At 37.4% G+C, this 22,205-nt stretch overlaps 1 protein-coding gene across 2 annotated transcripts in view; it reads right to left on the bottom strand.

Moving 5' to 3' along the window:
* Nucleotides 1–5,196: 5,196 nt before the first annotated feature.
* The window catches only part of Fam83b (family with sequence similarity 83 member B), a 74,483-nt gene continuing 57,474 nt past the window's right edge, over nucleotides 5,197–22,205 (bottom strand). For both annotated transcript variants that reach the window (XM_041679932.1, XM_041679931.1), the window contains 2 exons: nucleotides 21,969–22,093; nucleotides 5,197–11,026 (listed from right to left, as the gene is read on the bottom strand). In XM_041679932.1, coding sequence (XP_041535866.1) covers nucleotides 8,722–11,026; nucleotides 21,969–22,093 — 2,430 coding nt within the window. In that variant the 3' untranslated portion in view covers nucleotides 5,197–8,721. The remainder of the gene's footprint in view (nucleotides 11,027–21,968; nucleotides 22,094–22,205) is intronic.

The following is a 22,205-nucleotide window of genomic DNA, read 5'->3' as shown; positions in this document are numbered from 1 at the left end:
CTATGTATTTATTTGCTGTGGGAAGAAAAATTGATTCTATTCTCAAAGCTATTCTATACCTCTGTCAAGAACTATTTAGAAAATTCTCATAGCTAAAGCCAAGTTAATTCCCACATGTAATTTCAGGTACATCTCTTTTAAGCACATTGTAGAAAGTGATCATAAACTAACATTTTTTTTATTTTGATGATACAAGGATATATTTATGTTATATATTTATTGGGAGAAAGTTCTTAGCATTTAGAGACTCATAATGAAAAGAGACATTAGTCCTACAATTTTTTCCGAGTAACATGAAATGTCAGAGTGAAAAAGACTCTCCAGTGAGACAGTTTCATCATTGGGTTAACAGGTGGTTAATTTGTGAGGGCTCAAATTTTTCCCTTCGATTCTCTCCTTTTGTTTTATTTTTTAAAGCCTGCTAACAATGAAAAGGTACATTGCCTCAGATTTTTTTCAAACATTATCCTTTACAAAGAGATGATTCATATAGTAGTCTCTGACCTGTCTAATGCCGTCAGTCTGAATTGTCTATAATCTATATTAAATACTAACCATTTCACAAGCTCCTAGATTTTTAAAAATCACCCTGGTATTGATAGAATGTTGCTACGTGGCCCTTGTCATAAAGTAAACTGAGATGAGGCTTTTGAAATTGGTCTAAAGAGACAAAGAACAAGCTATGACCTAAGAAGGACAGAACATAACATATTTTTCCCAAGTCTATTTATTTGAACAGAACATTACTTCGATAAAACAATGAGGTTCAGATAAAGAAGTTGTATCATTTAAATATTTTTAACCTTGCCATATATGTGTGTCTAGAATGTATGTTATTCCTATCCACTATTCTGAGTGCATTCATCTTCAATTGTGTTTATTTTTCTGATTGTCCTATTTTCCCATTCTGAGTATTCTTTAGCTTTGTGACTACAGAGAAACTTTGGCTTCTGTGGGTTCTCTGGATATCCAAATTCATTCATTGGATTTTATTGTATAGACTTTTTTCCTAATTTTTAATTGAGTGATATTCTGCATTTCTTAATAGTTTTATTTATGAACAATATTTTGTTTTCCATGCCTTCAGAAATGGTGTCAACAGCAAACAATACATTGTTTATATCCAGATTAATACCACACACTCATTCTCAGACACCTATTTCATTTACTTTTAAATTAGTGGGAGCCTCAAAACTAAATTAACTGAACAAATTAAAATATAAAATAGTGAAAAAGCATGTTCTGTTAAGTTTTTGATAGAGACAAACTTTACAGATTTAGTTTGATGTAACAGGTATTCATATACATTTTACTTCATTTAAGAGTCAAGAGACATGAAAAATATATATGTAAGCATGTGCATTGTCATTTTTCTTCCTTTCTGTATCATTCTTACGTGTTTACATTATTTTTACTAACTTCTTGTAAGATTCTTGAATACTAAATTCTAGAATGTGGAAGATACTGTTTAATACATGAGTGAAACTTTAATAATGTCCATATTAAATTAAATCCTCAGTTCATTACACCGGCATAGGAAGTCACAAGACCAAGATAATGTCTAGGTCCGAAAAGAGATTTATTGGGCAAGCTTGCAAAACCTGACTTACAGTAGCTGAGTATGGTTAGAGCTTGCCTAATTCTAGAGGGCACTTTACAACAATTTGGATGAGTCAATATGAAGCCCAGTGTGTAAGTGTTTGTAACTAATAGTTCTGTATACTGTAACAGAGCCCGGTTGCCACACTTTAAGAAGTATTGCATTAACTAGACAGAAGTATGATATTTTTTTTCTGATTATATTTTTTTTTATTGAGAAAAGGAGTAAAAAAAAAAAAACCAAGTTTTCCCCTCCTCCCAGCCTCCCATTTCCCTCCCCCTCCTCCCACCCTTCTCCCCTTCCCCCACTCCTTTCCCCCTCCCTCTCCAGTCCAAAGAGCAGTCAGGGTTCCCTGCCCTGTGGTAAGTCCTAGGTCCTCCCCCCTCCGTCCATATCTAGGAAGGTGAACATCCAAACTGGCTATGCTCCCACAAAGCCAGCACATTAAGCAGGATCAAAACCCCGTGCCATTGTCCCTGGCGTCTCATCAGCCCTCATTATTCGCCATATTCAGAGAGTCCAGTTTTATCCCATGCTTTTTCAGTCACAGTTCAGCTGGCCTTGGTGAGCTCCCAATAGATCAGCTCCACTGTCTCAGTGGGTGGGTGCTCCCCTCGTGGTCCCGACTTCTTTGCTCATGTTCTCCCTCCTTCTGCTCCTCATTGGGGCCTTGGGAGCTCAGTCCAGTGCTCCAGTGTGGGTCTCTGTCTCTATCTCCATCCATCACCAGATGAAGGTTCTATGATGATATGCAAGATATTCGTCATTATTGCTCTAGGATAGGGTCATTTCAGGTTCCCTATCCTCAGCTGCCCAAGGAACTACATTTTTGAGGATAGTGATCTGTGAAACTTATAATGTTCTTATAAGTTCATGACATGCGCCTGAGGTAATTTAAAAAGAAATTAGCAGTTCCCTTAAAAATTAATAAAATTGACCAATATCTTAAACTAGTACTTAGAATTCCAATAAGAGGAAATGGACTCTGTCTCTGTGCCTGATAGATTGGTTCATATCTACGTATGCCTCAAGGAACACAGACATAATCTAGCCAGTTGAGGTGGTTAAAGAGAAGTATATGCAATGGCATGTTGCCTGTGCCATTCTATTCCAAATCATCTTCTGTCTTCTGCCTTCATATGACCTGTATCTCAAGCAAAAACTTCTTTAAAAATTAAATAAATATTTATTTTTATAAAACATTAAATATAATAAAAATAAAAACCATCAAATTGAAGTCAGACAAAGCAAATCAATGGTAGGAAAAGAGCCACAAGAAGAAGCACAAGAATCAGAGACCCTCTTGTTTACACACTCAGGAGTCTCATACAAACACTAAATTGAAAGTTTATATATATATATATATATATATCCTGGTACAGACCTATGTCAGCTTTGTGCTTGCTGTCCCAGTTTCTGTGAGTTCATATGAGCTTTGCTCATTTGATTTAGAGGACCTTGTTCTACTGGTATTCTCTATCCCCTCTGGCTCCCACACTCTTTTGCCTCTTCTTACACAATATCCCTGAGCTCTGAATGTAGAGATTTAATGGAGACATCTTATTTAGAGTTATTTCAACATCTGCCTGTTTGTGTGTAATGTCTGGATGTGGGTCTCTATTTGTTCCCATTTGCTGAAAAAGGAAGCTTCTCTGATGAAGACTGAATAAGATGCTGGTCTATGAGTATAACAGAATAAATAAATAACAGCTAAGCTATAATCTGTAGACCCAGAGAGGTAAGGTACAGAGGAAGAGAATGGGGCAACACATGGCTCTCCCTGTGAGGAGGAAATAGGACAGATTTCATGGGTGGACTGGGGATGGAAAAGGAAGAATCAGGTTGAGTAGAAAGAGGAGATGGGGTTAAGGAGGGAAATTCAGAGAAAGACAGCTAGAGTACAGGGGCATTTGAGGAGTGGTGCGGAAACCTAGTGCAATGAAATCTTCCTAAAATAGATAAAGGCAATCCCAATGATGTCTCCAGATAATGAGGAAGATGGAGGCCCAACCGGCCATCTTGTCACCAAATGAAGCTTCCAGGAGTAGGTTACCTCCAATTGAGTTATCTGCCAAAGGGTTCCCGTGGAGATCCACAAACAACCCAGGCTGTTGACAAAACAATAGGTTGCTCTCCATGAACTGGCAGCAAGACCCCATTGCTGAAGACAACACCCACAAAACTCTCTGAACATGGAGAGGAAGAGCTGGTGCCAACATAGATTTTTCACCCTTATGTTCTAATGTTTTTGATATGGAAAGGTACTTCCCATTCTACCAAAAAAGAAGAGTAAACACCAACCAAAACACAAAATCTTTGATTTCTAGATGAGTCCAGATGGTCTTGGTTAGACTCTCTTCGAAATATGCTTGAGGTTAGATCCCAAGTTAAAGCAAGTGTGTTTGTACTTTTAAGTGTATGGGATTGTTCAAATCTTAGCCCTTATTAGTAATTTGTCTTTTTCATTATACTTTTGTAACAACAAATAATACCTTTAACAGGAGACAACATTTAACTTATAATATATAGACTTTAAATATTTTGTAATTGACCTGTCATTTTTTTCAAAATATCTATGGTATTTTGAGTTTTCAATAATTTGAAAATTATACTGTTTAATTATATAATACAAATATATCTGTTAGCAATGTGTGCAAAAATAAACTATAAAAATTTCTTTTAAAAATTCTATGAATTTACACTAAAAATTATTTAAAGTAACCATTCCAGTAGAAACAGAAACAAAGAAGATGGATCATGCGTTTTGTAGCCATGGAGATAGATGCTAGCAATGCATTTAGGGTATTTCACTACTGTGAGTTATCTTAGTGAACTTAGATTCCTGGCATAAGCTATAGAATTTAGGCTATAAACTGTACAGCATCTTACTCTACTGAGGGCTATAGTTAACTATACACAGTCAATTAGGTGTATTGAAACATTTACATATAGAAAAAGTACATTGTAAATACCAGACAATAGGACTATCATCAACACACATACACATTGCCCACTGTTGACCAAACTAAGGCACTGTTACTGTGTATCAGTTTTGGATAAAATGGTATATAAAAGATATGTTTATTAAATACATTTTAGAGGTTTTAATGTCAGGGGAAATGTTGTTTTGAATGTGTACGTGAGTTCATGTTTGTAGGTGTGTATGTATGCACATGGGATGATGTATGTATGTGCATGTAGAGGCCAGAAGTTGATACCACGTGTTTTCTAGAACATTCTGGGCTTCATTTACTGAGGTTGAGCCTTTCATTGAGTCCAGAGCTCATCAACTGAGCAAGTCTAGTTATTCGGCTTCTCCATAGACTCTTCCCAATCCTTTGTATTGGGACTGCAGGCATACCACCACACCCTTCTGGCTTTTATGTGGGTGGTGTGGATCTAAACTCCATCACTCACAGTTTTGTGCAGCAAGTGTTTTATTCATTGATCCATCTCCTTGGGTCCTGAAAAATACTTTTAATAAATTATCATCTAAATTCCTGATTATGATTTCTAAAAAGAAGAGTGCATTTGGATGAAGAAACCTTAGGTATAGTGATAAAAACTCAACAATATAGCATTTGTATAAAATTATTTAATGTTCATTTATTAATCAAAAATGTTATTTAGAGTAATATTTATTTTTAAAATTCTCTGTATATAAAAGTTACTAAATTGATTTGTTTATAATTTCATCACTTTTTAAAAATATACCAGAACCAAACTGAAATTGTAACTTTTAAAACAATCCCACATTAATCATGAGTTTAGCTAATATGAAGCGATGATTCTACTTTAAACCCCTTAGCTAAAGGCACAGTAAGAGTCAACAGATATCAATAAAACAAAAATATCTGTGGCATAATAGTGGCACAAAGATGGTTCTTTGTTGAGTAAAGTGGACCTGAATGTACCCACAATTCAGCCCTTTTCTGCATTTGTTCACAAAGATTGACAACCTGTGCCCACACTTCAGCAACCACGGTAGGGTCAGGCTATGCCGTCAGAGTGGAAGGATATAAACACAGTGGGCTAAGTATCTCCGGTGCTATTATACCACCTGCCAAGAACCACGTGGGAATAATACTCAGTCCTTGTGTTTGTGCTTAGAAACGAAAGCCTATGTAGAGGGAGAAGTTTATTACCAAAGTTTAATATCAAAACACGTCTAAGTAACAGCTTTCCACCAATATTAAAATGGGGAAGTAAAGAGATAAGAGGTATTATTTGAAATTATATCCACCAAACCTGGGCAATATCTAGTGAAAGCTGTAACAACGGATATATATTGTTAAGTGTTTTCTCAGTCTTAATTGTGGGGACTTTCTCAGTGAAGACATTTTGGAAGGCTATATACACACTCAGACATAAGGGAGATAATCAAAGAAAAGGGGTAAGGAAAATAAATCTGCCATGCAAAAGCTTAAATTATCTGTCAGGCAGATGGGATAAAGCTCCCGACACTCTCCATTCACAAAGAAGAGCCCAGGGACAATTTAACATGATGTTCCTACAAGTTAACCATACTGGCAGAAATTATGCTGCATTCCTGTGCCACTAAACTTTTGCATAGGAACCTCTGGTCTGATTAAAAGGAAATATGCATTCTAAAACCCTGGTTATGAGTTAGAGTTTCTATGAATTGGCTCCTTTCTCATGATGAAAAAAAAAAAAACGGTTGTTCTCAGCATCCTATTTTTATATTATCATTAGTGTGGATGTTTTCAAGGTCAGCACGCTTCTATTTCTGACAGAATCAGACCAAAATTGCAAACTTGGCAATTTCCTCAATTACAATAGGAGGTTATAAAGCTACTGTAATGATGTGAAACTAAACATCTATTCTGCAGTCTTATTTATAAAATATTATTCCTCTAGAGGTACCAGCATATTTCTGCAGTTTATAATGAGAGAATGAGCAAAAGAGCGAGGCGATTATTAACACTTCCAAAGCAGGTTCTCAAACCCAAAGCAGTTAAGAAGCAACCAGGGACAGAATGCTGGACTAACTCACAGACTGTGCTGAAATCCAGCCTCCGGCATTTGGTGCCAAGCACATCTTGAAAAGCTCAGTAACTTCTGTGAAGTCAGTTTTATTTAAGTGGATGTTCTTGCAATGATTATTGTAAGCATTTACTACTGAGCTCCTTTCCCCACCTCCCTCCCTCTGTAGAGTCAGTCTTTGCTTCCTTGAAGCCCAAATGTTACAACTCACACTGGTTCCCTCTCATTTGTTATCATTGTCAGAGGCCAACAAGGAGATAAAAATGGCACAAAGCAATTAAAACTGGCCTTGCTAAAATCCCTCAGAATTGCTTCGTCCCTTCCTCTTCTACCTTGACTTACTATAACCATTTAATCCCAGTGTGCTCTTGTTGTCTGGTGAAATTCAACTAAACTTTTTCTGGTGGATTCCTAGTTAGGAAGTAAATGTTTTCTTCAGTTCTAACAGGGCAGGTATTGAACCAGTTGGACAGAATGCGAATGTCATGTAGAAATGTTATAATGTAGAGCCACTATTTATTAGCTATGTGACTAGGAACATTATCTCAGTCTCATATCTTAACTGAAATCTCAATAATTTGTAAATAATAGTGGCGATGTTATCATAAACACATGACAGAACATGTTTGTAAGGCCGGACCTGGTTATGGTTATGTGCTCAGAAAATACTAGGTAATCCATTCTACAGTCTCTCCTACCAGGATTCTTCTAAGGTAAATTATTTCAGCACCATAATAAGTGTTGATATTTGATAGTATCAAACGAATTTGCATTTTAAAAACAACACAATGTTCTGCTTAGTACTCCTGAAAATATTAAAAAAGATAATTTGAAGCTGGGCGGTGGTGGCATAAATCTTTGATCTCAACACCTGGGAGGCAGAGGCAAGCAGATCTCTATGAGTTCAAGGCCAGCCTGGTCTGCAAAGCAAGTTCTAAGACAGCCAGTATTGTTACACAGAGAAATCTTTCTGTCTTTTGCTTCTTGAATTCTACATGCCATGCATAAAACAACACCATGTTCAAGTTTCTTCAATAAACAGGAAGATTTTTGTTCTTTTAAGAATGGTAAATGATACCTCATGATCTACATAACCATCAAGCTAAGGCATGGAGATGTTTCCATCCAGCCTGGCTGTACCATAGTGAGAGACTAGGCCTGGTTCTCACTGCTACATCTAATCCTCATGAAAGAGTGTGTCATCACACCACATTCAACCCAAACTTTAAAACGGTGAACAGTTTTCAAACAAAACATTTCTGCATTTGGCTTATCAATCTAACACAAGATTTGGCAGAATCTTACAGCTTTAGAAGGTTTGTATAGATGGAAAAGGAGGATTCCTTTATTATGTTCACTTCCTTTAAATTTTAATTAAGGCATGGCTATAAAAAAAGGACAGCTGACGAAAAAGTGTCAAGCAGAACACTGCACAGTTATTGAGAGTTAGAAAATAAAGCCTGTGTGTGTGTCTGTAGCTTACAAGGCTGATGCTTAAGGCTGATGTATCTAAGTGCAAACACACCTCGGGCTCAATAAAACACGCTGGCCTACATAACTCAAATAACACTCTTTTTGTGCAATGCTGCATAGTAAAGATCTTGAAACCATAAAATATATCAAGTTATTCTACAGAATTTATCAACAAAAAAGACTTTGTTCTGTTTTCTTATATTTCTGAAAAAAATGAAAACAAAATTGTAAATTAGATCACAAAGCACCAGTGGCAAGTAATACTAAATATTTTTAAGTGACGACTTTGGAAAAAATGATCAAAAATCTAAATGTAATCTCTTCCCTGAAATTTCTTCTAATTAAATACTTAAGATTTTTAGTAGATAGAAAACAATGAATCCCATCTCTCTCTTTTTTTTTTTAATGCTATCACTATTTACAAACAACCTTTTAATATATTTACTGGAATAGTCCCTTGTCTGCTGACCAAGTACAATTAATTTTACAGTAAAACATTAACTTTTCTTTATAACACTACTTAGTTCCCCAATTCTAATACAGAACACTCTCAGCATGGCACAAAAATCTGTTCAGTGTTCTTTGGATAAATATTACAGCCACATTCATTTTATATTTCAATTGCAATTTGAAATGAAAGTATTTCATTTGCTTTTGTGGATGAAGTTTCCGAACTTCTGCATAAATCCTCGGAACCTGTTTTCATTGGGGGAGTATGTATGATAAGCACCAGTCTTGTAATTCAGCATCGGGCTGGACCTGCCATAACTGCTGCCCATTGCTGTGGCTTTGACTTCTGGGCGGTTGGCATGGGTGTTTGTCAGGCTGTTCGCTGACTGAATAGAGCTTTCAAGCTTACAAAATGGCTCAAATCGACTGTAAACTCGCTGGTTGGTTGAATGAGATCTCAGGAGTTCGCTGGACTTTAGTACCGAAGAAGAGATTGGCCGTCTTTGAGGGGCGGCGACGGAGCTGATCTCCTTCGAATCACGGTATTGGATCTGTTCAGTGTTAAATCTTGGGGCAGAGGCATCTCCCGCTCTCTCGGAAAGCCTTCTTTCAACTGGTCTGGGAGAAGGCGCTATTCTCCTACTTTCCTCTGCGTGGGAATTTACCGCTGGAGATGCGCTAGCTGCTATGTCCTCCTTGCTCTTGTGGATGCTGCCTTGAGAATTTGATGAGGAGGAACGCTTTCTTCTAGGAGATGAATCAACTCTGGGCTCGGATTTTTTGGGCTTCTGATTCTCTTCACCCTCAGAAACCAAAGTGTCAGAACTACTACACATTCTATAAAACGCGGGCGCCTTGTTCTTGGATAGATTTTCTCTCTTATCCGGAGTGAGACTAAGTAAGGATCTTAACTTCTGAGACCCCTTTTTCAAAAAGCTTGGGGAGCCTTTAACTTCCTTCTTAGAAGTAAGTTCTTTGGTGGGGTCCTCTTTATTCACATCAAGCAAAGCAGCAATGGAAATAGATTTGGTGGCCGAGCCACTTGGAGGGTCTCTCTTGATAGCCTCCTCTTCCTCGTCGTCCGTGCTGTGGGTCACATTGTGCATGCTCTTAGAACTCATCAGCACATCCTGCTTGGGTTTTCCTGGCTGTCTAATCCGATTTCTGGTAAGGGTACTATACACATAATTCTTGCTATTGCCGTGCTCTAAATTGACTTTCGAGTGGTCAAAGGATGGGAAACTTCGCCTTTTAAGCAGATTCTCATTTTCCTGGCTTTTTGTGTTCTCTGTCTGCGTATTGGCACACAGGTTTGCATATATACAGTTGTATAATTCTGCTCGGCCATTCATTGTTCGGTTTAAGATCTCTAGTTGCTTTTCGGGAACCTGCAAGATGTGCATTTTTGGTGCCTCTGACTGAGTAGGGAGCTTAGCGATTGACTCCAGCAAGGGTTTCTCTGTCACCCCAAGTGCATTTGTGGACCTCTCTTGGACCTCACTATGTGTATCACTTCCTTGAGAACCGATGATGGTGGAATTTGAGGAGCCAGTTGTACAGCTGCTGACTTCTTTTTGTTCAGGTAAAGTTGGTTTAAACGCCAACGAGGAACGCAGCCTCGAATGAGTATAGGCTGCATTGGCTTTCACGTTTTCCGCACTATCATAGCCTTCGAATCTGTCACCCAGGATGGAGCCATCTGGTTCAGGTGGGACTTCTGAATTATCATTTAAGTAGGAGTCAATCCTCCAGGTGCGCAGGAAAGACTTTGTGGTGCTCTCCAGAGTCGGCATCCGTTGCTGTAAAGAGCGGATATGATTATCTGTCCCATTAAATGACCTCCGCACATTTGAATTCCTTTCCGCAAGATTGGTTGTTTTCCTCTGGGCAAGCCGATCAGCAAAACTCTGTGCAGGTATGTTTTTCTGGCTTGCCTGGCCTCCCCGTAATGAGGATGCCACGCTGAGACTTTCTGAAGGCCTTCTCCACTGTCCAGGCGCATTATTAGTCCGATTCAGAGCTCTGTTGAGCAGCTGGTATGGCGTTGTGTCTGAGGGCTCCCCAGCGTAACTATGCCTTTTCCAGTTTTCATTGATCTGATTGGGTTGGAAGTGTCGAATTGTATTTGGGCCATTGAAGTTTGGAACAAAATGAGGCTTGTATCCATGATTTCTAATGCTGTGTTTGTCATGTTCGTTTAGGGTATACATCCCTCTGCCTTTGTAGTAACTAGGGTCTATTTTATGCATTTGGTCTTGTCTACTAAAAAGGTTTCTCTGGCTGGAAACAGAAGCTAATGAAGAAATGGATCGCTGGTAAAGGCCATTCTCCCACAGAGCTTTGCCTGGCTTCACCCTTGCTGATTCTTCCTGAGCAAAACAGCTTGGGACACAGGACCTGGCATAGAGTGTTCTAAATTCTTCATCAAATAACTCTACAAGGTGTCCTGTGATGATCTGAACCATGCTGAGATGAACTTTTTCAAATGACCACATGTAGCTGAAAACAGAAGAAAAACAAGAAACTTAATTTTGGTCAAGGATTAATGATACCATACAGTTTCACTGCAAATGTTATTTTAAAATGACAGAAGAATTCTTGTTTTTCTTGGTTAGCATAATTTAGAATATTTTTATCACTACTACTAATAAATACATATACGTCTTCTTAAGTAACAAGGCTACTTGACATCTGGTTTTAAGTCCATTCAAACATTTGTATACTATTTTCCAAAAGCAGAAACAAAAGTGGTTGTATATTTTGCATCTACATCTATCACAATGTTATGGAATTAAAAAAATTATAATTTGCATATTCCAACCCAGTGGGAGTGGGAAAATCCAGGATTAGAGAGAAACATGAGAGATTTGGATGTAAAGCTGTAGCCACATGATGCGGGGTCTACCTTCCTCATGTTTGCACTGAAGACATGGATAGCATCATTGTGGCAATGCCCTGACATGCTATAAAGCACAGAAGATCTGTGTTAATGCACGAATTTGAGCATCAGTTCTTTTTGATTCTTATCTCTGTGAGTTATTCATTGTAATCTGGGATGCAGAGAGCTACAAATAGAGCAACCGTGGGCAGCTGCCTCAGTGGTTGCTGGACGGACCTCACTGTACTCAGTCTACACAGGATTACAATGTTCCCCATAGAACATGCCCTTTAAAATGCCAGCCGGGACTTCTGAGGAAGGTTTACAACTTCTGTGAGATTAAAGTTTATAATGATTTCACCACTTTTTATACAACTTTAAATCCCTTTTCCTACATAGTGTTGAAGTGAGGGAAATCTTGAAATTTCATTTCAGCTTTTGCATTTGGGCTCTGAGCACCTAAGTTAAATAGAAAGAGTCACAATTTGAAAATTTAAAACTAAATTGCTAATATTATTTATATCAAAGAATGTATATAACACACTCAAGATTATGAAAAAACAAAGTGAGATAAACACTCTATACTGAATAAATACAATATTTATATATTTTGTAGTATTTACACGGGGAATGTAATATTTACATGGGGAAAACAAATACAAATATAAATATTTCCTAAATGTACGGAGTAAAAATTAATAAAATATTACAAATGACACTGTACACATTGGGGATTTGTCATTTTGAGATGCTAAATTAATGTGTTACTTCCCATGAATTCATAGCATGAGAGGAATATTTACTAGGAACTCTTGATGCGAATGTGTGAGCCATCAGGATGACTTAAGATTAGTGAAATGGAAATCAACAGTCAAAGAAATTTTCTAGGTGATGGTGCACACCTTTACTCTCAGCACTCAGGAGGCAGAGGGAGGCAGATCTCTGTGGGTTTGAGGCTAGCCTGGCCTATTAATCTCAGCACTCAGGAGGCAGAGGGAGGCGGATCTCTGTGGGTTTGAGGCTAGCCTGGTCTATTAATCTCAGCACTCAGGAGGCAGAGGGAGGCGGATCTCTGTGGGTTTGAGGCTAGCCTGGCCTATTAATCTCAGCACTCAGGAGGCAGAGGGAGGCGGATCTCTGTGGGTTTGAGGCTAGCCTGGCCTATAGAGTAACTTTTTAGACATTCAGGGCTACACAGAGAAACCTTGTCCTTGTCTCAGAAAAAAGAAATAAAGAGAAAAAAGTAAGAATAAAAGAGAAAAGAAAGAATTTTTTGACATGAGATCAAAAGTAGAAAAATAAAAATAATTTTTAAAGAAAGAATTTCTTTTTCAATCAAACTGAAGCTATGAATGAAGCAATGCTGAAAATAGTTAGTAATGAATAAATGTTAAATTAGCAGGTATGCAGGGTTCCCCAGAGAAAGTGGGAGTCTTCGGAAGAAACACAGTGAAAAGCAGAGGAAGCAGAAACTGCCACTGTTTAGTCCCCCACACACATCCACACCCCCCCCACGCACACATGTGCACACGCATGCGCACACACATACACACAGATTATAGTTATATGGTAAAAAGAAGTGACATGAGGAACTCGCGAGGCATGTAGGCAAGTTGGAAAGCTTGGGGCTTAGGACTTGCCCCCAAATTCAGATAAACTGTAAGAGAAAGAAGTGTTTGGGGATCATTTCTCTAGTGGTTGTTTGTAGTACACACATAAAAGGTCAGGGATTGAATTTACTATAAGGAGGAAAATATCAGACTTAAGTACAACCCCAAAGTTTATGAACTAAAATAATCAGAGGAGTTGAGTGTAGAAAACAGAATATTAGATGTTCCTCTGGAATGTTGTAATAAATTGTAGGCTAAACTAAGATATTCAGCTGAGTGTTGCAAAGGTGAATCTGAATGAGCAACAAGGTTGTCGTAGAATTTGGGAAGGACCTCTGTGAATCTCTGTCACTTTGGGGGACTTGTGTTTTCTACAAGGCAAAAGCTACAAATCTGCACCGTCAGAGCCGAACTTCTCAGAATGTGCAAAATCAATGTCCGGTGTTGGCTTGTAGCATACACCAGCTTCACCAGATTACTACATCCGGTTTGTGGATTCTATGCCCCATCATTCTCCCCAGATCTGTCACGGTTTCAGTCTTATCTAAGCGTTTCAAGCACAGCTTTGGGCCATTCACCCACACAAGGCTCTTTCTACCTCAGCCTTACTTAAATCACTCGTTCAAGCATCCTGTTAGTAGTCCACACAAAGCAAGGAATCAACTCTGGATATTCTGCTTCCCAGAACTAATAGAAACAAACAGATTCTGCTCACATTGATTCCAGAAATTCCCACAATTCTACATCACCCAAGTCAAAATGTCATAAGGTAATTTGAATCTTAGCTTCTTTATTTTCTTACTTGTTAATAGACATAGTATAAAAAATCATCCTTACAAAATAAAGACTGGCTTATGTCATGTTCTGGCATAGGACTTTCTAATTTATTTAAAATAAAATTCAAATCCTTGCCTGACCTAAATGCTCTCGTATGTTTTTATCCCAGGCTTGCCTTGGGATCTTCCTGCTTCATCTCTCGAACACTAGGGTTAAGAGCAAGTGCTACCACACCAAGCATGTTTTCTGTTTCATCCTGGATAGCTTACTCTTTGCCTATGGCTTGAAATCATATTTTTTTGTCCCCAATCATAAAATTTATCTCAGGGGTCCCATATAGCCTGTTGAGATCTATCTCTGCAGGTATAGTATACTGAAGATACATATAATATTTAATAACAAGTGATCAAATAAAAACATTATTATTTTCAAAGTAAAAACCTAAAAGTCAGTAATGCTTATACTGACAGAAAATATATACGTTTCAGTTAAAGCTGTTATTGCACACACTGGTTTCTCTTTCTTCTTTATACACTATTCAAAAGAACAGTTGGAAGAAGAATGGCCACAGATTGAAAAAAAAAACCCAACACGTTAAAAAAAAAATTAACCAAACTAATGGTAAAGTGGGAACTATATTAGAAGATGTTTTATATCATGAATGCCAATAATGAATCATTTAAGTCTAGAATCTTAAGATACCATACTCCATTTAGGTGGTAGGTAGGTTATGACTGCAAACCTTAGTACTTGGGAGGCTGAGGCAGAAGGAGCTCCATGAACTCCAGGACAGCCGAGATTACAAATTGAAATCCTATCTCAAAATGAAGCAAAGCAAAACTAAGGTATCTATATAATTCAAGAAAATACAGAAGAGAATCAAGACATATCCCTACAAAAATGCCAACACAACAAAAGAAAGCAGCAGGGAGGGGAGAGGAGTTCCAGCTTGCTCTGAAATTAGCAATGGCAGAGGTAACTTTATTGTTGAAAATCACTTCTAACTCTCCAACCAAAAGTCATAAATCAAATGAATGGATAAAAAGTCTAGACCCAAGCATTGGCTGTCTTCAACACTCCCTTCAGATCTAAAGAGACAGGAGCTAAAAACAATAGACCAAAAAAGCAGTATCCTGAAAATGACAGCTAATGACAAAAGGCATCATGGTACCAGAGAAGACAGACTTTGAAATGTTATGAAGGACAGACACCATACAACGATAAAAGGGTCAATTTAATTCAGAAAGAAGATCTTATTGATTAAAATAAAAATAACATTCATAATTAATGAGTAAATATCATTCATAATAATTGTATTTATGCATCAAATCTTTGAAGTATATTAAGCAAATTATGCCACAACTGAAAGAGAGTGATCAAAATATAAGAAATAGTAGCTGTTTTCAATGATGAATTTATAGAGAGCTGCAAAACAATACAGAACAACAAAACATAAGTAAAACATTTAAAATATCCAGGAAAGCAGAATGTACATGCTTCTTTAGTGTCTATAAAAATGTTTCCAGGACAGACCATCTTTAAAGCAATATTTTACTTGGTAAGCAAGTCTTAACAAAGAAAGGAAGATGTGAATTACCAAAGTATGCATTCTGATTATAGTGTAAATAAATGAACAGCACAAGAAAAGTTAGAAAATTTCTATCTCAAGTTGATCTATAAATAATTAACTCAGAAAGACAAAGAGAAAGAAAAATAAGGGAGAATGGAATTTGGCAAACATGGATCCAAGCACCAGAAACACAGACTATGCTGGGATCTGAGCCTGTGTTCTTGGCATAGGCCCTGCTAGTCTGGATTGCACATAACACACTGTCATCAGTAACTGCGCACTGGGAAAAGTCACTCAAGTGTTAAAAACCGCACAGTCAACTAAAACAAGAGCAATAAGTAGAAGAAAAGGTGGTGGATGGGGAAAACAAGCCAGCAAGCAAAAAAAAAAAAAAACCAAAACAAACAAATAAACGAATAAACCAAAAACCCCAAGACTGTTGGAAAGCCCTGAGGAGTGAGAGACAGATTGACTGCAAGGATGACTCCCAGGCAAATGAGTTATGTTATTTCAATACACACACACACACACACACACACACACACACACACACACCACACACACACACCAGACACCAAAACCAAGAAACAGGAAAGCGTTGCAGGAAAGGAGGTTCTTTGGCTTACCAATGAAACTGCACCTAGCTTGCTAACACATGTGTACACACACGGAAGAAAAATGAAATGGCTATTAACTTTGTGATGGAAAATGAAGCAATTCACCCATACTCAGTTTTGACTTCATTTTGATGATGTAAACCTGGGCTTTTCTCATGGGAGAACTTGATGATTATACTCTGCTGGAAGAATGGGGACAGGAAAGGAAAGTGGACACTGGTGGGTGGGTGGGAAATACACCTCAGTCACAATGACACAGGGAGAGATAGTAACAGAAATTCGATTGGAAAAAATCAATCTAATGAGACAATTTAGGAGATTGGAATCAGTATCAGAAGACCTAGCGAGGAGAAATGAGTCACTGCATCTGAAGGCCACGATGAAGGGCAGCTAAAGAAAGAAAATAGCAACTATACTTTGGACTGCATATCTTTAATATTATTTACCTTTTAAAATATATTATATAGTTATAAAAATATAAATATATTATTTGTTTATTTTATTATATTTATTTTTGATATTTATTTATTTACATTGCTATTGTATATTATTTATATTTATTATATTTAACTTGCGTTAAAAACACTTTCTCTCATCCTAACAGGACATCATTCGTCAGTCATGAGTGTAGTTATTAATCCACATACCAAAAGTGACTTAAGAAGCTGGGCTCCTGGTAGGTGGTTAAAAAGTAAAGACCATGAGATTCATGTAGTAGAAGTATATTGATTGTAGCATGAATCTCAGAGGTGACTGTCTTCATGCCTAACTACAAATGGTACCTTAGGAGACACCAACTTTAGTGAAAGTCTTGTAAATTTTGCAGAGGTCATAATATTCAAAAAGTAGGAGCTTACAATAATTCTTTTTTGGTGGAGCTTAGAGGCTCACATCTGCAAACCTAACAGTCAGCAGACAAAAGACAAAGGAGGACCTCAAGTAGGGGGCCCTGTCTATAACAAACAAAAAAAACCTTTCCGAGTTTCATTTATTTAAAATACCTTAGAAATATCTCCAAAAATATCTCTTAAAATTTTAGGTGGGGATACCAAGTTAAAAAAGCTATTCATACTCATTGACTATAAAATATGTGTGTTTTATTTAGTAAATGCTTGTGTTTTCCTGATGAGCCATCATTCTGTGAGCTGTTGTTCATGTGTGGCTGTGACAACCGCAGATTCTATGCATCTCTACAAATGATGAGTCTTTAGAACCCAATGGCTTCCATGGGAGGGGTTATCAATTAAAGAAGACTTTTCAGCTGAAGGTGGGGGTACACACCTCTAATCTCAACATTGACCAGGCAAAATCTAGAAAACTGGCAATTTAAGGACAACCTAGACTGGATAGCTAGTTCGCTAGTTCATAGGGAACCTGGGCAATAAAGCATTGCTTTGTCTAAAAAACGGGGGGGGGGGGGATAAATAAAAAGAACTAAAGAAAGAAAAGGAGAAAAGGAAAGGAAATGAGAAAATGGAAGTAAACAAGGAGAAAATAAGAAACAAATACCAGGGTGCAAAAGGACAATGAGGAAACAATACACTGTAGTATAAGGGACTCAAGTTCCTTTAACTAGAACGAACTAGGCTTTGTCCAAGGTGGTTCCTAACTATTATACAAAAACTTTTGGAATATTTTTTACAATATAAAACTCAGCCAAAGAGGACAGGAGAGACTGCTTAGCAGTTAAACATCCTTACTGTTCGCCTAGGAGACCTGAGCTTGGTTCAGCAGGAGGTGAACGAGATCAGCCATAGACAGGCTAAAACAGATGAGGCCAAGCCCATGAGGATTCAACCTTACACAGTATTACAGGTAACTAAGGAATGCTGAGAGTGGGACAGCCTTCCCCAGGGAAGAGCACACCAATTGCTCACTCGAGTTCAGCTCTGAAAACACATGTCCCAGTAACAATACATAGACTGAGCGGGTCATATTTATGTAGTTAGGAATATATATATCTGCATACACATACATGTACCTATACATATGTGCACGTAACAACAAGTAATTTGTTTAAAAGGGACCATGAATTTGAAAGGGAGCAAGGAAGGGTGTATGGAAGGGTTCGAAGGGAGGAATGGGATGGGAAAAAATGTTGTAATTTTGAATAATCTCAAAAAGTAATAGAAATGAAAAAATCATTTAAGTAAACAAACAGGAAGGTGAGGGTCCAGGCAGGAAACATTCCATGCACAAAATATACTCGAGTGTACTATATAACAGTTCTCAGTACAACAGATGATATAGGGAAAACGGAAAACAAAAGGACAATGACTGACAACTGATAATTTTTAAAAGAAGTGTATTTAAAAGGTTCTTGAAATAATATAGATAATGGAATTACTAGAAAAGGGTTTCTATGCACCCATAATATTCTCTGCTCTTAGAGACTCTATATTCTCCTCCACTCCTCACCATGACCTGGGGTTAAAAGGACTTTCTAGATTTGGTTTAGTTTAGTTTGGTTATTCGTTTCTTTTTTTAAAAAAAATTAAGTACATTTAATCAATTATTTAATTAATTACCCATATCAACCTGAGTAGCTCAGCTCCAGTCATTAAAACATTTCACTATCAATTCCTACTGGCACAACAAAGAAATTTAGTATTAAAAATATTATTATCGTCATGTGGAAGGGTGAAAATAGAGCAATTGGATGTATTTAAATAAGAAATAGCATGTATAAGTAAACTCTATCTTAATTAAAAACTCAATTAAAAACTCTTTAAAATTAAGTATGTCTGAACAAATATATACATATATAATGATATTTTAAAATGACTCATTAGACTCATTAATTTCAAGTACTAGCTATAATTTCTGGTCTTTACAAGATTTCATTTGGAACACCAAACAGCTTTAAAAGAGGGGGAGTTCCCTGAGCCTATAGCAAACACAAGCAGAAAATAACGATTAAAAGACAGTCCTAAAATAATAGTTAGAATTATTGTTTGGAAGGGGAAATTGCACAGACAGGCCATGTAGTGTGTCCCATGATTACACTAATTTCATATAAACAATGGAAAGTGCAAGTTGAGCCATTTGCTCAGGACTTCAAGGTCATTTCTTTATAGATGTTTAGATTTATCAAAGTGCAAAAGTTCTGCTGCTTTGATCTATTCCCTTCCATAGCTATCTGGAGTCATGCCACTGTCTTCTATGATAGGCCTATAATAACTTAGTGACCTGCACTTTAGAAGCATTTCCTGGAGTTATTATGTGCCTGTTTATATAAGAACATTGGTATCAAATTCAGGAATAATGCCATTATTGGATATTAGTGAGCAATTACTAGCCAATGCCTTCACTTTAGATCTGCCTGACTGATCTGGGATTTCCCGCTGTATGCTGTGATTACCATTAATGAATAAAGAAACTGGCTTGTCCTGTTGATAGGGCAGAACTTAGTAGGTGGGGAAAACTAAACGGAATGCTGGGAGAAGGAAGGCAGGAAGAGAAGCCATGTAGCCCTGCTGGAGACAGATGCTGGAACCTTGCCGGCAAGCCACAGGCCTTGTGGTAAAATATAAAGTAATGGTTAATTCTAGATGTAAGATCTAGCTAGCAATATGCTTAAGTAATTGGCCAAGCAGTGTTTTAAATAATATAGTTTCTGTGTAATTATTTCAGGGCTAAGTGGCTGGTAACCAACAAGTGGCCTCTTTTCATACTTCACCTGACCAACATAGGTTGTGATTCTGATTTTCTCAGATATTGAACAATCATACAGGAATAGCTCTTGGTGCACTTTTCAAAGTGTTAAAATCTAATTTTCTTTTGAGCACTATTTTATGAGTTTTTTTGTTTCTATAGGTGTCAGATATTTATTTTATTCATTATTTATTTTGTTCATGTTTATGTGTATGTGTGTGTGTGTGTGTGCGGGTGCATGTGTGTGTGTGGGGGTGCTTGTGTGTGTGTGTGCACATGCATGCATATGTATGCATGTGCCACAGTGTATATATGGATATCAGAGTATTGATTATATCATGGGAGTATTAGGGATCAAACTCAAAACATCAGGATTGGAAATAAATACCTTTATGGGCTAAGTAATCACCTCAGCTCCTGTCTTGTTATTTGAGACAGGATCTTGTTATAACCCTAGCTAATACTTGAATTCACTATGTAGACCAGGCTGCCACTAAACTTGTGGCAATCCTTCTGCATGCTGAGATTACAGGCATACACTACCAAACTGGCTTAAGTGATTGTTTCTCAATTCATATTATACATTACCCTTGTAGGAGTTAGTCCACTTTGGTTATTTTAGAGTTTCAAGGCACCTGAAATGTTAGCTAAAACCATTACTGTTTTGATGAAGAACCTGAAGCCAAGTTACAGCCTAAGTCACATGAAGATGTTAGCAAGGCCAATGTCTCCAAATCTCCACACTATAGATTCTAAACTTTTCAAATTTTAAAATGGATTTAAAAATAAATTATAATTATGTGTATGTATCCATGTGTGGGTTTTTAAATTTGAGTGAAGTTCTAGAAGAGGCAAGAAGGGGGTCTAGATCACCATCGGGCTGGAGTTAATGGTGGTTGTGAGCCTTCTACAGTAGGTGCTTGGAACCAAACTCAGGTACTCTGTAAGAGTAACAGGTATTCATAGGTTTGTGGGGTTTGTGGGTTAATATCTGGGTCTTCTATTTGATTCCATTGGTCGACTTCTCTGTTTTTATGCCAATACCAAGCTGTTTTCAATACTGTAGCTCTGTAATAGAGTTTGAAGTCAGGGATGGTAATGCCTCCAGAAGTTCCTTTATTGTATAAGATTGTTTTGGCTATCCTGGGTTTTTTGTTTTTCCATATAAAGTTGATTATTGTTCTCTCAAGGTCTGTGAAAAATTTTGTTGGGATTTTAATGGGGATTGTGGTGAATTTATAGATTGCCTTTGGTAGAATTGCCATTTTTACTATGTCGATCCTCCCAATCCAAGAGCAAGGGAGATCCTTCCATTTTCTGGTGTCCTCTTCAATTTCTTTCTTCAAAGACTCAAAGTTCTTGTCAAATAGATCTTTCACTTCCTTGGATAGAGTTACCCCAAGATATTTTATGCTATTTGTGGCTATCGTAAAAGGTGAAGCTTCTCTGATATCCCTCTCTGCTTCTCTATCCTTTCTGTATAGGAGGGCTACTGATTTTGTTGAGTTGATCTTGTAACCTGTTACATCACTGAAGTTATTTATCAGCTGTAGCAGTTCTTTGGTAGAGTTTTTGGGGTCATATCATCTGCAAATAACGAAAGTTTGACTTCTTCCTTGCGATTCGAATCCCATTGATCTCCTTATGTTGTCTCATTGCTATTGCTAGAACTTCAAGAACTATGTTGAAGAGATATGGTGAAAATGGACAGCCTTGTCTTTTTCCTGATTTTAGTGGAATGGCTTTGAGTTTCTCTCCATTTAATTTGATAATAGGTGTTGGCTTGCTATATATTGCTTTTTATTATATTTAGGTATAATCCTTGTATCTCTAACCTTTCCAAAACCTTTATCATAAAGGGGTGTTGAATTTTGTCAAATGTTTTTTTCCTCATCTATCAAACTGGACTCTTTGAACATGGCAGACAATGAGTGCTGACTGAGAAGCCAAAACAATGGCACTGGATTTTGATCCTACTGCATGCATTGGCTTTGTGGGAGCCTAGTCTGTTTGGATGCACACCTTTCTAGACCTGGATGGAGGGGGGAGAACCTTGGACTTCACACAGAGCAGGGAATCCTGACTGCTCTTTGGACTGGAAAGGGAGGGGGAGGGAAAGTGGGGGAATGGGAGAGGGAAATGGGAGGTGGGGAGGAGGTGGAAATTTTTAATAATAATAATAATAGAGTTAAAAAAAGAGTAACAAGTTTTCAGCATGTCTCCAGCCTCTTTTTTCCTTGGTTCTAAGATACAGCTAAGTTGATTCTGCTAAAATTTCACTGTAATAACTTATTTGAAAGTATGAAAATGCTTAAAATAAACACTATATTCTTACCTGTAAGAACCGTACATCACTTTCTGGCAGTCAACTAACAAAAATTTCTGTTCCATTTTCCCATGGAATTTTGCTCCTGTTTTTGAAAGATAATCTTGGCCTCTTACTGTCCGTACTCGAATGTTCTACAATTATATGCAAACATAAAGTAAAATTACATCTAGAAGTGAGACATTTTGAAAAGCAAATAAATAACAGTGTAAACACATTAAAAACATTGCATTGATTGACTGATTG

This window comes from Microtus oregoni, unplaced genomic scaffold (genome assembly GCF_018167655.1).
Source record: "Microtus oregoni isolate MIOR12 unplaced genomic scaffold, Mior012 000032F_ref0000030, whole genome shotgun sequence".
In the NCBI taxonomy this organism is placed as follows: Eukaryota; Metazoa; Chordata; class Mammalia; order Rodentia; family Cricetidae; genus Microtus; species Microtus oregoni.
This window is presented reverse-complemented; position numbering and strand designations above follow the sequence as displayed.